Below are 16,867 nucleotides of genomic sequence, written 5' to 3'. Positions count from 1 at the left end.
TGATTTGAGTAAAACTTGCATCATATCATATACACAAACACAACCGTAAACTAAAGGTATTCCCGGAAACCCGTCAAAATAAAAGTTCGGTTTCACTTGAAAGACACTGCGGCAGAAATAAATGAATATTGTTCAGCAGAGTGTACATACTGCTACTACTAGGCTACTATTAAAATGATTAAAACTCTTATTTTTTAATTAATGATCACACAACATTTCTTCCATGTTTTAATTTTAATAGAAAAATTTTGTTTGCCAAAATAAAGTTTTATTTTCAATAATTTAAAAGAAAAATGGAATTACTGTTTTATGCCTTCATTTGAAAACCAGATACAGAACACAGAATTTCTGAGGAAAAAAAAACATTTCATAAGGCTGTTTTAAGAATAAATTTGAATAAACTAAGTAGTTTTTATGCATTCAAATAATTAGACATACTACAACATAGAATTTAATAACAATAAAACATATTGTGAAAGAAAATAAAACATCCACTTATGAAAGTGGATAAAGATTTTACAATTTCTTGAAGTCTTTAACAACCTAGAATAAATGAATAGAAATGATGATTCTGTCTGAGCTATGCGTTTTAAAACGAGCACGCACTAGTGTAAACTGAAAACTATTTGAGCTTTATTAAAATTATTTGTACTGATTTATTGTGTTGGCTATATTTTGTTCCTTTGTGCAGTGTCTCAGGAGATGAGTCTTTGAGTCTGTATACATGTCAACAAGCTGAAAAAAATTTGAGAATGTAATCTTGTTAAAACTGTTTTCATAAAATTGGTATCGAAAAAAGTATCGTTCAGGAACCGGTATCGAACTCAAGGTATCGGTATTGATATCGAACATTTTTGAACGATACCCAGCCCTATTTAAGACAACACTTCCAGTGAACTAGTGATTTTCTTCAGGTATCACACACATTCCAGGAACCACAGAGAAACTGGACAAACAAGTCATCAGTGTTTCAAAAGATACTTCTATGTTTAAAAGCATGGCACCACAAAATGTGAATAATCACAGAATCCATAACAACACTGTTGTGAAATATTATCTTAAAAAAACAACAACAACTTCAAACTCATAAACCAGTTCAACAGACTTCTAATCTCACACAGACAAGTTTACTCCTGCCAGAATGTAATTTGATTAAGGCTCCATGGCAGTTGAAGACTAAACGAAGTAGATGGTAATAGGTTGTTATGAGACCATGTAATGGAATAATGCATTGTATCCGATCAGTGACAAACACTACAATATACATGACACCTTTGTTATCAATCATTAGAAATCCCATAACAATTGACAACTAATTTATGGGGGGGGGGGGGGGGGGGGGGGGGGGGGGTTGAACATGGTTATGTATCTAACCAATAAGATGTTCAGTCAGTATTGTAAGATCATATATCTCCAACAAGGATGGTCATGAACTGTAAGATGTTAGCTAAGCTTATTTGCACCAGCATGTTTATCATTTCCAGAGGGCATCTCCCTTCACTATAATTCATAATTTCAATGAGTAAATCATTTCTAACTTTCAAAAGACTTTACATGGTTTCACCAGAAACAGGTTGCAGATTGAGTACCTCAAAACCATCTTGATCTAACACTTCAAAGACATACACAGTTAAAATAGAAAAAAATAATAAAAAAAATACAATCATATGTCCTTAATAACAATAGTATTTCACAATAAAATTACATATAATGCAGTTTTTGCAATACATGGTAAAGTAATTACAGTTAACTACTTAACTGTATTAACATTATGCTGTCACATTTTCATAGTATACAGGCTGCAGGGGAGCGAACTATGCAGACTGACATTGGTCCTAACCCTTCAGGTCAAAACATATCTCATTACGTAACATATATTTACTTTGTTACACTTGGCTTTTGATTACAGCCATGATGAGCAGAGGCTCAAGATAATGCTTATATACAAGATAAAAATAGACAGAAAATTGGTAGAGACACATGCTGCATCATTTGGAATAACACTGTTCACCTTCACCCAGACGAAAGGGCAAAAAGTCTTGGTCTGCCTCATGTCTGACAGCATGTGGTCAGCTGGGATCCAAACTTAGTTATGTTTCATGCACACAGAGTTTGCTAAATGGACACAACATTGAAACCAAACAAGATGTCCTAATGTAATAAACCTGAATGAAGCAAAAGAACTCTGAACAAGGAAATATATTGTATTCATCAAATTACACTAAAGACAACGCATTCTGTCTTTTTAGTCCAGCTTTACCATTTAGAAAATAAAAATAAATTCCCTCTTAGTTTTCACTTACTTTCTAGTGTGCTCTCTATGATGTTCCGAAACACGTTAAATGTTATAAATGAAAGTGGAGTTGAACTCACCCATGATGGTAACTCAGTTGCCTCCAGCTCCTGTTTAACTGTGCCCTCTTGCTCAAAAAAATAAAGTGCTCTATTCAACCTAGTGTTCTTACACCTAGTGTTTCTTTTCCAAAAGAAAAATATCGTGAGTGCGATTAGAAGCCAACTAAAACTGAACTCAAAATAACCCAAGACATATATGGGGAAGATAATGACGAAGGTCTTGGCGAACTGCAGCCACGTGCGCGTCAGTTCGTTGGTGCAGGACGCGGAGTCCTGGCTCAGCTCCGCGGGTGAGGAGGAAGGAATCGCCCCGTTTGTAGGTTCAGTTTGTCCGCTATCCTTTTGTCCCGAGACGCCTGCTGTTTGAGAAAGAATTCCGCGCACAGCCGTCATTATGTCCTCTGTCATGTTCAGCGCGAACGAAATGTTACGCACGGTAGTCAAACCTAAACATTGCGCTTCAATGCAAAAGCTTTGAGAGTAAACAACAAGATACTACAGATCATCCTGTGCACGCGTGGTTCAAGTACAACGCTGGGCTAAATCAATTTGAGGATGTTTTCACGTTAGTTCGCCTATACACCAGTCCATTTTGACGCGGATACTGGCTCGCTTTGCTTTAATCTAGCTGTGCATAACTGAAGACCCAACTCGGCTGTCGCCAGCGTGTACGCGTGCTGTCTGGTTTGCTCTGGAGAAGCGCGTGCTGTTGTGTTGGTTTATGACAGACAGCTGAGCGCTTCACACACACACACACACACACACACACAGCGGGTCTCAGGAGGTCAGTGAGCGTCGCAGACAGCGCAAACTCGCCACCCTGAGCCAAGCAACTGCAGATACACAAACAGAGGCGTCGACAGCGAAGCGACTCCCAAATGTGTTAACTGTTAATTAAAGAACAATAACAAGAAGCTGTTCGTTTCGTATTTTATTTCATATTTTCTGATGTTTGTGCCAAAAGCTGTAGTCTGCTTGTGTCGCCTTCCCTGTCGTGGGTTCATCCCAGTTATATTTTTTATTTTACTTTACTGCATTCAGTAAACTAAGCTGAACGCACGACATGAAGGACGGTACAACCCAGGCGAAAAAAGTGCACTTCCAAAATGTAGCTACTTAAAGTGCTCTATTTCCACCCACTAATTTTGTACTTAATATAGCTACTAAAAAATATTATTTAATACTTCTTGATAATCTTAAAATAGACTCAACTGTGCTGTTTTGGGACATCGTGAATATGAACTACATGAGTTTTTAAGTGAAGTGACATTCAGCCAAGTATGGTGACCCATACTCGGAATTCGTGCTCTGCATTTAACCCATCCAACGTGCACACACACAGCAGTGAACACACACACACCGTGAACACACACCCGGAGCAGTGGGCAGCCATGCTGCGGCGCCCGGGGAGCAGTTGGGGGTTCGGTGCCTTGCTCAAGGGCACCTCAGTGGTGGTATTGAGGGTGGAGAGAGCGCTGTACATTCACTCCCCCCACCTACAATTCCTGCCGGCCGGAGACTCGAACCCGCAACCTTTGGATTACGAGTCCGACTCTCTAACCATTAGGCCACGACTTCCCAAACATACTTAACATACTTTCTCTGTATTAAAAATGTATTACCACTTGTAGTAGGCCTACACTTGAACCCACTAGTAGTGTATGAAAGATGCGCTCAAGTTCAAGTGTAAAAGTGGTAACTAAATACACATTTTTAGTTAGGTGTCCCAAAATAGCAAATTTGAGTAAACTTCGATCAGGTGGGTGTCCAACTCAATTTCTGGAGGGCCACAGCCCTGCACAGTTTAGATTCTACCGTAATTAAACAACTGATCCAGCTTGCTAACTGATCAAGTCATTTGTGACCCTGGATCACAAAACCAGTCATAAGGGTCATAAGATTTATACATCATTCGAAAGCTGAATAAATAAGCTTTCCATTGATGTATGGTTAGTTAGGATATAGGATAATATTTATACAACTATTTGAAAATCTGGAATCTGAGGGTGCAAAAATATCAAAACACTAAGAAAATCGTCTTTAAAGTTGTTTAAATGAAGTTCTTGGAAATGCATATTACTGATCAAAAATTAAGTTTTGATATATTTACAGTAGGAAATTTACAAAATATCTTCATGGAACATGATCTTCACTTAATGATTTTTGGCATAAAAGAAAAAAACTATAATTTTGACCCATACAATGTATTTTTGGTTATTGCTACAAATATACCCCAGCGACGTAAGACTGGTTTTGTGGTCGAGGGTCACATTTAGGCTTATTTGAAAATTACAAAGTGTGTTGGAGCAGGGTTGGAAAGTAAACTGACACCTGTACAAGCCCTATTCAGACGAGACTAGTCTAAATTATGTTTGAGTTTCGATTCTTGTCATGTCTGTGAGTTTCATGTTCCAATTCGGGTGGGACTAACATCTCCATGATTATTACAGAGGTGGGAGGGTCTGTTTTGTACATCTGGGCTTGTTTTGTCATTCGGATTCATTACCATTAACCACAGGTTTACTACAAATGCCATGGTTAAGCTATATCAAAACCATGGTTAATTTGTGGTTAATTTAGTTTAACTATTTTATTTTTCATTTATTTGTAGTAAAACCATGTTTAATTTTAATTTAATTAATACATTATCTAATTAAGTGCAGAAATGAAGGTGAGTAATCTTACCTGATGCTGATATTACAGTAGCCAGTCTTAACAGTTTACGTGATCTGGCTCTTGATTTTATTATTATTATTTTAATTCTTTTTATTTCTTTACCGGGAGGAAAACATATAAAAAGTCTATCTATCTATCTATCTATCTATCTATCTATCTATCTATCTATCTATCTATCTATCTATCTATCTATCTATCTATAACAACAATGGGACGACTTAAAAATAACATATACATCAACATATACTAATGTATCTTAACAAGTATAAGCAATTACTGCAGACTGTATAGTACAAAGCAAGCAATGTCATATTTTATTGTGTGCTGTGTGTCTCACATTGTTAAACACATCTTGTTCGATTTTTCGATTATCTAAATCAAAGTCTTCGACAGTTGACAATTCGACAGTGTTGCCATAGTAACATTTGTATCGAGCGATTGCTCTTTGCTCGATTTAATAGTCTGTTGTTACCATGGCTTGGCAGGTTACCATAGTACTATTAAACTGCGCGTGCGCTTTAGCCGTATAGTGGTATGGCGGTGAAAGCTGTCAACATAAACTTGTGATTGTTGACTTGAAAAGGAGTAGTGAGAAGAAGATCACTGAAGTGATGTACCCTGTGAAGGTAAAGCAAAGCTTATTCCTTATGAAGCAGCTGTTTTGTAGCGATTGTTTTTTCCCTGAAAATGCTACAGCTAAACAGCACGATTAGCCACTCATCGATAGCCAAATAAAACTGCTTGAGTTACATACTTTAGTTAGCTTAGCAAACTGTCACTTCATTATATGAACACTTGGTATGTAAAGAATGAACTTGTAAGCAAGCAGTATTTAGTTATGTTAGGTAATCGAGTCATGAGCTTCATGCTGTACAGTTGTAACACATTTGCTGTTAATTTCCCCGTCATCTCATAAGAAAATAACAAAAGAAGATACTTGGAGGTCTGATGACTTAAAAGTGCACATTCAGGTAATCTGCAGTTTGTTTATGTAAGAAAAAGACAAGGTTTAGAAGCACAACCCATAAAATGTCATTGCTTTGTCAGGCACACAATGAGGAGAGCAAAAGAAGATCCAAACGAGAAGAGGAGCCCAGGAAATACAGGGATGGAGAATCTCTGGATCGCAGACACCGAGACCCTGATCGAGATGCAAGGAGAGAGAAAGAAAAACTGAGAGAGAGAGAAAGCACACAAGAGAGGAGTAAACACAAAGACCCAGACAGGGATAGAAACCAGGATATCAAGAAGGAAGACATCAGGGAGGATAGATATAAAGGCAGAAAGCAAGAACGGGAGAGAGAGAACAGACACAGAGATGGAGATGAAGAAGAAAAAAGAAGACATTATCGAGGTGAGTTGGAAAACAGTGAAACGCGGAGGGATAGAGAAAAGGACAGATATAAAGACAGGGACATAGATGTGTACAAGGGGGACAGAGGCGCAAACAGGGAAAGAGAAAAAGATAGAGATAGAAGGAGAGCTGAGAGAGACAGGGAGCAAAAAAGTGAAACCGATAGAAGAAAAGAGGAGAGAAGAGAAGGAGAAAATGAAAGGGAGAGAGACAAAGAGAGAGACAAGGAGCGAAAAAGGGAAACAGATAGAAGGAAAGAGGGGAGAAGAGAAGGAGAAAAAGAAGAAAGGGATAGAGACAAAGAGAGAGACAAGGAGCGAAAAAGGGAAACAGATAGAAGGAAAGAGGGGAGAAGAGAAGGAGAAAAAGAAGAAAGGGAGAGAGACAAGGAGCGAAAAAGGGAAACAGATAGAAGGAAAGAGGGGAGAAGAGAAGGAGAAAAAGAAGAAAGGGAGAGAGACAAAGAACCAGATACAGAGAGGAGAGAAAAACACAGAGCAAGAGAAAGTGAACAGAATCGACATGAATATGAGGAAAAACAGAGGGACGGAGAAAGGAGAGAGAGACGCAGTGATAAAGAACACTCTGGACACAAAGAAAAAGGTATGATTAGTACCATTTGTGCCGAGAGAAAAGTTTTTTTTAAGTTCATGTCTATTTGATTTTCTTTAGAAAATCAAAAACTAATATGATCTCTTTTGCTTCAGAACACAGAAGAGATACAGAATATAGAGAAAAGAGAAGGGATAAAGAAAGTCATGTAAGCCATAAGATTGTTGCTATTTATAAGCAAGATATTAAAGTGATAATATAATAATAATGTAACTCTGACTGTACTGATATTATGGAGAAATGTTAAAACATTCTGGCTAGTCGACTTAAATGAGCTACAATGGATCTGATAAATTGAACTGTTTTTTTGCTAAAGTTGTTGCTTTCAATAGATGGCAAACACAAGTCACTCTCGAGAAGTGGAACAACATCACCAGGAGTGGCAAGAGTCAAAGGATTATTTCCACAGCATCAAAGACGGGAATAGGGAAAAAGACAGGGAGAGGGAAGAGAGAGATAGACGGTGTGAAAAAAGGCACAAGGAGGCTTCAGACTCCAAGAAGAGTGACAGAGAGCGGAAACCTAAAGATTCATCAGGCCATGACCAGGCCATGAGGATAAATAGAGACAAAGAGGTATAAACATTATCAAATAATGTATGAGATTCATGCTTTTTTAGGTTTGTGATGTTATAAATCTCCACTTCACATATTTTATGTTTGTGTGGGTATGCAGGACCCTACCAAGATACCTCAGTTAACATGGAGGTCTATTCAAGCTGAAATGAGTGATCCAGAGATCCCTGTAAGATTTCTGTTTAAAGATCAGTTACAATAAGTTAAAGTCGGTACAAAATGAAAATTCAACCTGTTTATTGCATGTTATTGATCTTATTTGGAACACTTTTTCTATACATTTTTTCATTTGTTGTTTTTTATCAAAACATCACAGAGGCATGTGTTGTATATAAAAAAATGTCCCTTCATGTGTGAAAATCGTATAAGCTAAGATTTAAGATAACACAAATCCCACATGAAAATTCTCTATTGTTCATAACAGATTTAGCACAATGTTAACTCTACTTTTTTTTCTACCTCATTTAACTATTACTAATGCACTGCATGTGCATTAAATTGACGTCCAAACAGACTGTAAACAAAACCTGGCTCGATCATACTTGCATAGTACTGCCGAATTTTAAGACCAAATCAAATCATTCTCTATTTGTTTCTTCTCTGACTGAACAGCGCTATAAGCACAGATTCGTATCAGAGCATGTAATGCGCTAAAAAATGCGTTTTGAAATGTAAAGCTCTGAAGAATCGAAACAAGAATCGACTTCTGCAGTTATAGTATGCGTGTTAAAAATAAACACAAAAAGCAAGAATAACCTATCAACCTCAATGACAGATCCTATACAAATGCATTTACCTTTTGGAGTCTCAGAACTCGTTTCTCTCAGAAGCTAATATTTAAAATTGTTTAATTGCATGTGTTCATCTTTACTTTTAAGGCTGTTTCTGCTTTCTATCCCTTCTGTAAATTTTGAGTCAAAGAGTAAACACACATTGTGGCTAATATGATTGCATGTCTGTGTTTCAAGGTGGAGAATGAAGAAACTGAAGAGGACAAACAATCAAGCAAAGATTATCATAATGATTATGAGGAGGATTTTGAGGTGTGAAGCAGTTTAGCTCTTCTACTGCACACATGACTTAGTACAGAGTATATATAGTACAGAGAATATATAGAATATAATAATATAATTCTTATATCTTTGTATATTTATATAGGGTTTATATTTCCCTAATATCTGATGTGAATCTTGAAGTTGAATATAACCAACAAACATCATTAAAAATTTGTCATTCTTTCTTTCTTATTCCATATTATGCTGTTCTTTTGGTGATGCTTTTAGGATTATGAAGAAGACTTTGAGGATGTTGGTGAAGAGGAGGATGATAATGAGGAGGAGGAGAATGAGGAACATGACAAAAAAGTGAGAGAAGACAAGAGGGAGTTGAGTCCCAAAAGAAGAAAAGAGATTGAAGACATCCACAGAGCCATTGATGAGGAAAATGAGAGAATCTACTCTGCAAGATCAAAGCCTACAACCACAGAGTCAGCTGTCACCCAGAGAGGTAGTTAAACAAAAGTTTGTTAATTTGCACATTCTACTGGTGAATATGAACAAAGACAATAGAATACCCAAGACATGTCACTCGTATAGTTTTGAATGGGGAAAAATGTAACTCTCAATATGGCCGCTCTATCGAACGAAGCCACGCCTTCTGAGCAAAAGAGCCAATCCCTAATCGGTAAAGTCAGTGTGTCACTTCAGCTGTCATTATAAGTCCCAGTTGCTATAGAAACAGTCAGCGTTCTGAGACTGCACATGTGCACAGGCTGGTCTAGCCTGAATAATACGCTTTTTTAACACTATTTGAGCTAAATATTGATTTCAAATATGAAATTTAATGGTAAGCTTGGTGAACAGTTTTGGAGAATTTGATGTTTCCCCATTCAAAGAGATAGGAGCTGCACTTGCATGCCCGAGAGGTGTTTCAAAGATGGCCGCCGAGTGACATGACTTGCCTTAAAGGTCCACTGAAGTGCTTTGAAACATGCAGCGTTGTTCTGTGTGTTGATGCCATTTCAACTGAAACAGGAATTCAGGGAGGGACATATCAAGCAGTCCCGCCCCCTTCTTAAAACTATGTACTGAGTGTGGCAGTTAGCATGACACAGCGCGAAACCAGACTTCATTCGCCCCAACGGAAAGCATATTTACACTGTCTGAATCGTTCTCTATCCCCTATATAGTGCACTACGTGTCATTCACCGTACAGAAAATACAAATCCTGTGAACAAATGACAGATTTGAGACGCAGCTTCAGCGTCTATTTAGAGTGCAGGGGGTAGGACGCTTCGGGTTCTAGAGAGCATTTGATTGGCTAGAAAGTTTGATGAGAAGCTGAAATGCAATGTGATGTCATCAAAATCGCTGATCCATATTGGCGGAAATGAGAGACTGTGTTTTGAATGGTTATATCTTGTAAAAGCGAATTTTGTCATTATTTTGGAACACACTAGCTTATAGATAATCTTAAACCTAACATATTCATAACAAAAGCCAAAAAAATTTAATTCATGGGGATTTCATGGGGACTTTAAAGCGACTTTGATATAAAAAGGAAAAGCAAATTCTGTGCTTTTGTTTTGTTTTCACAGAAAAGCACTCTGACAGAAGTCGAACACATGGCAAAATTATTGATTTTGTATCAGCAAAGCAGCGAGAGGTCAGCCAGAAAGTGGCAAAGAAACAGAAGCAAGTTCTCTATCTTCATAATAATCTTATTAAAGTACTTTTTAAAATGAAAATAAATTGCATTTGTTGACTAATTAATTAATGAAATTTAAATTTATTTGATTTGAAGGAAGCGCAGTGAAGAACTTCTGCGTCTGATTGATTTAGACTTCTCCATCACCTTCTCTCTGCTGGACCTGCCTCCTGTCAATGAGTATGACATGTACATCAAGAATTTTGGAACAGCCAATACAAAACAGGTTAGAAATCTAGGAATTTGTAGCTATTTTCATGTTATAAAATGACAATGGTGATATTTTTAAGTATTTGGCCATATCGTGAACAATATAGGCATATATCTACCAAAATTCACTTTTCCGTTTGTCATGATCAAAATGGCATACAATCATGATCAATCTTTCATACAATCTCATGAGATTACTGTCTCCAGGCTTATGTCCAGTGCAATGAAGACAACACTGATCGAGATATACAAACAGAAGAAGTAGATTTGACAGACAAATGGACACAACACCCACCAGAAGCAAATGCAGCATGTGGAGGTATTGTGTTCAGCATTGACTCTGTCATTAGAAATTAATACCAAATTTAAAAATAACAAATACAGTGTATTGTGTTCTGTTTCATTCTCTGAACTGTAACCAGGGTCTAAGGCGTCTCAAGACACTACAGATAAATCCACTTCAAGAATAACTGCTGATTCTCAACGTCTAACTACTTTTATACGCTCTGCTGCACAGGTAAAGAATATTGTTAATAGGTCTATTTTTTTATTTTTTAGCATATTAATACTAAAACATTAAAATTAATCTCAACCAAAATGCAAAAATCACTCAAAAATCTCAGAAATAGACAAACAATATATGCATATTAAATCAAGTTGTCCATAAAGCATCTGGTGAAGTACTAGTTTCTTTACAGGTACTATTTATTTAAGTATTTCTTTGTATGTCAGGTGATGGCTGTTCTGATAGAGGAGAATATGGCAGAGAGTAATTCAATCAGAAGACTTCGATCTCAAACAGACGCTCTATCGTTTAGTGATGGCTGCATTCAACTTAATACCAAACTCCCCTTTCTGCATGGTAATATTTCCTAAATTATATTTACTGATATGTAGGAGTGATTGAGTCATGGATACATAAGTGTGATAAGAACTACCTAAAATGATTGAAACCATCTTTTGGAAAAATTTATTTGAAGTGTAATTTAAGTTTGGCTCACGTCCCATTTGTTTACATGAAGAGGGGCCAATCGAAAAGTTTTGGGTTCACTTTTCAGGACATGTATGGAACAGTTGGTACAGACCATGTGTGTACAATCATGTATATGTGCACATCTACTTGCAGGTCGGCAGGTGAGTCTGCTGCAGTTCTCTCAGGTCCAGAGACAGACTCTTCTGTCTGTTCATCCTCCTTCCTCCAAAAGCAGTGCTGTACGGCTTGACTGTGAGACAATTATCTGTGTTTGGAACATCTGGGAACCATCCAGACCCCAAAAAATTCTTCTTTATGAATCTGAGGTATGGAGGAGAACATACTGGCATCATTAAAATTGACTGTTGATGTTTCTGAAATTAACTACTGTCCCATAACAGCCAATAAAATTCTAAATCTTTTTCTCCTATTTGTCTACCCCTCTCAGGTGAGGTGTTGCTGTTTCAGTCCTGGTAAAGTTACACTAGTGTTTGCTGGTACAGAAGTAGGCTCAGTGGTGGTATGGGACCTCAGAGAACATTCTGGTACTCACTTGAACTTGGAGGTTGGCAAGGAGGTGTGGACACTACGCTACCCAACCTTCTCAACAGGTCAGTCAGTGCTCACTGCTTCAGCTGCTGTGCCATCTAAATAAGTAATAGAAAAAAACACAAGCATTTGCAAAACTGTTTATCTAACTTGTATTTAGATATATATATTTGGAGTCAGGTCACAGGTTAAAACTAAACTGACCTTTGTTTTGTGTATGGTTGCAGATGCTGTGCTTTCAGGGGTGGGTCACCTCTCTCCCGTGGTGTCCATTGAACCTGTACTGACAACTGCTGATACAAGTTCAAAGAGCACACTAACTGCAGACATAGATGGTAATGTGTTTGAAATAAATTGTTTCAATAAATAAAAACACTACAGTTCCAAAGTTGGGGTCACAAAAATTTTTTTTTAAAGATTTATTCAGCAAGAATAAAAATCTTCATTAATTTGATCATAAGTTACAACTAAGACATTTATAGTTTTATAAAAGATTTGCAGTTCTTTTGAAGTTTTATTAATTAAAGAAGCAGCACAAGCTGTTTTTAACATTGATAAGAAGAATTTATTTTTCTCAAGCAACAGATTAGCATATAAGCTTGATTTCTGAAGGATCCTGTGACACCGAGTAGTGAAATGTCAACACTGTCATCACAGGAATAAATTACATTTTAAAACATTGTAAAATAAATGCAACCCTGTTGCACATAAGCGATTTAAAATTTGTAATAACTACCCACCAATAGTTTTGAAAACCAACAAAAGAAATTCCTTGTTCCCAAAATCCTAGAGTCTCTGGGACTGTCATTCCAGTTAGGATCTCTGGATGAAAATGGAGTGTTAAGTCTCTGGGTATGTCTGCATTTCACCAGTAACTTTTCACAGAAACCCTCTTTCAGTTAGCACTGTGTTTTCAAGAGATTAATTAGATGAAGTTGTATATTTTGTCTCTGACAGGTTGTGGTTGAGCTGCCCAAAGGAAATGATTCTGGTTCTCAAACAGACCTTGGTAAGCCTAAGTTTAAAATTATTTTTCTATTTTCTTTAAAGCTGCTTCGAACAATGTGTAAAAACGCTATACATATGAACTGAGTTGAAATCATCCTTGCTGAAATGCACATCTATTAGACCTCTCTCATTTTAATAATGCTGCATCTGCCTTGGTAGGTCTTAGGCCCGGTGGTAAAGTTAAACTACTCCACAGCTCCTCTCTACAGACCACTGAGAAATCACCTCAAGATGTTATAATGGGATTTGGACCTCCTGTGAGCCTTCAGTTAAAGTTCCTCCCGTTTGACTCAAACCATTACTTCATTGGTACTAACATGGTGGGTGATTTATAAAATTGTTGAAGATAGTGGATATTTGGATTGGTGGTGTTTCCTAGTCTTTTATCTTGGTCTTAAAATGTTTCTATATTTATTTTTTATTATTGAAGGGTCTGGTTAGACATGGTACGAGGCACAGCCTAAAAGTTCTTCCAAAGTTCTACAGATCACAGTTTGATAGCTGTAGACCAGTGGAGGTCACAGCACTTGACTTCAGTCCTTCCGGGGATCCCATGTTCTTGGTAGGAGCAGCTTCTATTGCTTTTTACTGTATGAATGAATGAATGAATGAGGCATTTATATAGCGATTTATTGTGTATTGCTGTACACCCAAAGAGCTTTACAGTCATGAGAGGAGGTCTATCCTCAACAACCACCAGTTTACATGTATGTGTAATTATGTAATTTTGTTCGTAGTTATCTGTTATTAGTGATGAAAGTGTTCTTTTACTCCGTTTTTACAGGTTCTAGCTGAAATTTAGAATGAGAACATTATATTCACCCCTTTAATTTCTTTCTTTAGGTTGGCTGCAGTGATGGAACAGTCCGATTGCACTCTGTCCTGAGAGAAGATCCGTTGATGGAATGGTCTGGATGTTCCAGTGGCACTTCCATTCTGTCAGTGCAGTGGTCTCAGACACGGCCAGCTGTGTTCTGTGTTCTGGATGCTGGCTCTGATCTTCATATCTGGGACCTGACTGTGAAGGATTGTGTGCCAGTCGTCACTGAGAATATACACAATGACCGGTAACAAGCTAGGACATCAAATATTAGATCTTTTTAGCACGATAGTAAAAAAGTTCAGTTAGTGCAATACAGTAAGATATGTCAGATGTGTAATTACAGTGGTAGAGCATGTACCTCAGGCACTTAACAGTTTTTACAATCATCTCGTTCCTTACTATTTTTCACAGGGTGACCGCCATGGCAGTGTTTGGTGAGCCAGCCAAGCAGAACACATTTTCTGGCATTGCACTCGCCAAGCAGTCCGGCAAGGTGGAGATTCAGTATTTTAAGGAGTCACTTACAGTGCCTAGCACCTATGACAAAGAAAAACTTCAGTCTTTTTTGCACAATGCTTTTTTGATGTGAGATGGATTCTCTTCCAAATCGAGCAAAGATCTATCTGAGCCCCAATTCAAATGAATCTTCTATTAAATCCATAAGATGCAAATGACAGAGGAAAACACAAAAGATACTTTAGAGAAAGTAATGCATAGAATGGGCAGACCTAGTGAATTATTTTTCCTTGTTACATCAATAAGGTACACAATGCTTCATTGATGGTGGCTATAGTAGCATGAAAGGAATGAGAAATAGTTGTTTACTCATTATTACTGTCACAGTGGCTATGCTTTTTTGGTCTGTACAAGAAAAAATGGACTTCCCTGTCTTAAAATCTGAAACTTTGCTGATGTTTGCTAGAACATGATGGTTTTGTTGCTGTAAGCAGCATTTTGTAAGGTTCGATCAAACGCTAAAGGGAGCACATGAATATGAGCTTTCTGTTCCTCAGGAATATAAAGACATATCCATTTTGTATTATTTTACAATATGTATAATATAATATAATATTTACACAGTAGAATTTAAACGGGAGTATATTTTTTATTTATGATCCCTATCATTTCTTCACTATCAAGTCTACTGTCATACTATAATTATTAATGGATATTTTGTATTAACCCTTGTGCATCAATAAAAAAAAAGATACACTTCGGTCCATAGTGGACAAAAATGTCCATGTCAAAAAAACGGTCATAAAAATTGGAAGCTTGGGAGCACAGACTTATGTTTGGTCTCATTTTAAATAAGACCCATGGCAGATTATTGTTGAAGTAAAAAAAAGTTTAAAAAGTTAAACCAAACAAAAGTTATACAGGTTTAAGTTTATGAAAATGATTTACGAACAATATTTTATTTTATTTTTTATTTTATGAATATTTTATATATGAAACATGTTGAACACTAAACCTGCTAGAAAATCAAAGCCATAAATATAAACGAGTTGTGTTCTAAATTTGAGGTTGAAAATATCTCAAAAAATTTGCTTTCAGTAAAATTTTGTTTGGGCGCAGTACCAAATTTTCCCCATTAGATGCCAGCAAAACTCCACTGGTGCACACAGTGGTTGGATTTGTGATTTGCAGTAGAGTTTCTCTCTCTCAAATCTTACAAGAACACACACATGCACAATTTTTTTTATGACACACATACAAACCACACTCAGACAATTGGCTCTATAATATGCAGAAGCAGAAAACAGGAATAAAGCAAGTATTTGCTTTATAGACCCTTTATAGACCAAACCTGAAAAAATGGCACCATCTGGTAAAAAATGTAATTTTGAAGCCTTGCCAATAGAATGAAAGCCTATTAACAAAAATTGCATCATTTTTCAGTTAAACGGGACTGCGATTAAAAATAGCAGTTTTAATGGGTTTCAATGGGGACATTTTTGTCCAATAGGTGCGGCGTGTTCATTTTTTTGTACCTAGTCTAAAATAGATTTATTAAAGGAAATTATAATAATAATAATAATGCATTTTATTTAATGGCGCCTTTCAAAACACCCAAGGTCACCTCACAAAATGAAAAATACAAATCACAGCATAAAACAAAAACACACAACAAACTCTGTACATATACAAGTAAAATGCAGTAGAGACTCAGTAATACAGATCATAAAAAAGCCTGTATAAAGAGATATGTTTTAAGACGTGTTTTAAAAGTCAGCAAGCAATTGCTATTGCGAATATCATTGGGAAGGGAATTCCATAGGCGGGGGGCAGCATAGCTAAAAGATCTGGCACCCATGGTAGTTAGTCGAATCCGAGGTACCACAAGAGAAATTGAAGATGAGGATCTAAGAGCACGTGAAAGGGTGTAGACATGAAGAAGTTGATTGAGGTATTGAGGTGCAAGATTATGAAGTGCCTTGTAAGTAAGTAGCAAGATCTTAAACTCTACTCGATACTTTACTGGAAGCCAGTGCAACTGCTGAAGAACTGGAGAAATGTGCTCATTAAAAGGTGTTCTAGAAAGAACACGAGCTGCAGAGTTCTGAACCAACTGGAGCTTATGTAACAATTTAGCAGGAACACCAGTGAAAAGGGCATTGCAATAGTCTATACGTGAAGTAACTAACGCATTAACAAGAACTGCTGTATTATTGGTTGAAAGAAAGGGACGGAGACGGTTAATATTACGCAAGTGGAAGTATGCAGTCCGCGTGACACTATTAATTTGAGTTTCAAAGGATAGTGTGCTATCCATGACAACACCCAAACTTTTAACATGTGAAGAAGGAAGTATTGTATTATTGTCAATGGACAAAGAAAAACAATTAGATTTAGACAAAACGGATCTAGTGCCAATAAGTAGGGCCTCAGTTTTGTTGCCATTTAGCTTCAAAAAATTAGCTGAAAGCCAATGTTTAATTTCAACTAAACAGCTAGATAAAGATGGTGGTGGAAAAGAACCAGTGGGTTTGGCAGACAGGTAAAGTTGGGTGTCATCCGCATAACAA

At 37.0% G+C, this 16,867-nt stretch overlaps 2 protein-coding genes across 4 annotated transcripts in view; one reads left to right on the top strand and one right to left on the bottom strand.

Annotated features, from left to right (window-relative positions):
• esyt2b (extended synaptotagmin-like protein 2b) overlaps window positions 1-3,068 on the bottom strand; it is a 33,570-nt gene extending 30,502 nt beyond the window's left edge. For all 3 annotated transcript variants that reach the window (XM_079440985.1, XM_079440986.1, XM_079440987.1), the window contains exon 1: window positions 2,374-3,068. In XM_079440985.1, coding sequence (XP_079297111.1) covers window positions 2,374-2,763 — 390 coding nt within the window. In that variant the 5' untranslated portion in view covers window positions 2,764-3,068. The remainder of the gene's footprint in view (window positions 1-2,373) is intronic.
• A 2,422-nt stretch (window positions 3,069-5,490) lies between these two features.
• On the top strand, window positions 5,491-15,059 carry dync2i1 (dynein 2 intermediate chain 1). The gene is made up of 22 exons (XM_079433199.1): window positions 5,491-5,657; window positions 5,949-6,002; window positions 6,079-6,988; window positions 7,093-7,145; window positions 7,330-7,572; window positions 7,673-7,741; window positions 8,541-8,615; window positions 8,856-9,078; window positions 10,169-10,265; window positions 10,375-10,504; window positions 10,696-10,807; window positions 10,911-11,005; window positions 11,221-11,350; window positions 11,615-11,787; window positions 11,910-12,072; window positions 12,238-12,345; window positions 12,801-12,862; window positions 12,968-13,019; window positions 13,178-13,338; window positions 13,449-13,580; window positions 13,862-14,085; window positions 14,253-15,059. The coding sequence occupies exons 1-22, from the start codon at window positions 5,643-5,645 to the stop codon at window positions 14,428-14,430; spliced, it is 3,459 nt and encodes a 1,152-aa protein (XP_079289325.1). The 5' UTR covers window positions 5,491-5,642; the 3' UTR covers window positions 14,431-15,059.
• The last annotated feature ends 1,808 nt before the right edge of the window (window positions 15,060-16,867 follow it).

The sequence above is a fragment of the Barbus barbus genome, assembly GCF_936440315.1.
Source record: "Barbus barbus genome assembly, chromosome: 2".
Taxonomy (NCBI): domain Eukaryota; kingdom Metazoa; phylum Chordata; class Actinopteri; order Cypriniformes; family Cyprinidae; genus Barbus; species Barbus barbus.
This window is presented reverse-complemented; position numbering and strand designations above follow the sequence as displayed.

Coding starts and splice junctions, on each gene's coding strand:
- dync2i1 (XM_079433199.1), top strand. Junction 8,616..8,855: donor ATTATGAGGAGGATTTTGAG/GTGTGAAGCAGT, acceptor TGATGCTTTTAG/GATTATGAAGAAGACTTTGA. Junction 13,581..13,861: donor CCGGGGATCCCATGTTCTTG/GTAGGAGCAGCT, acceptor TTCTTTCTTTAG/GTTGGCTGCAGTGATGGAAC.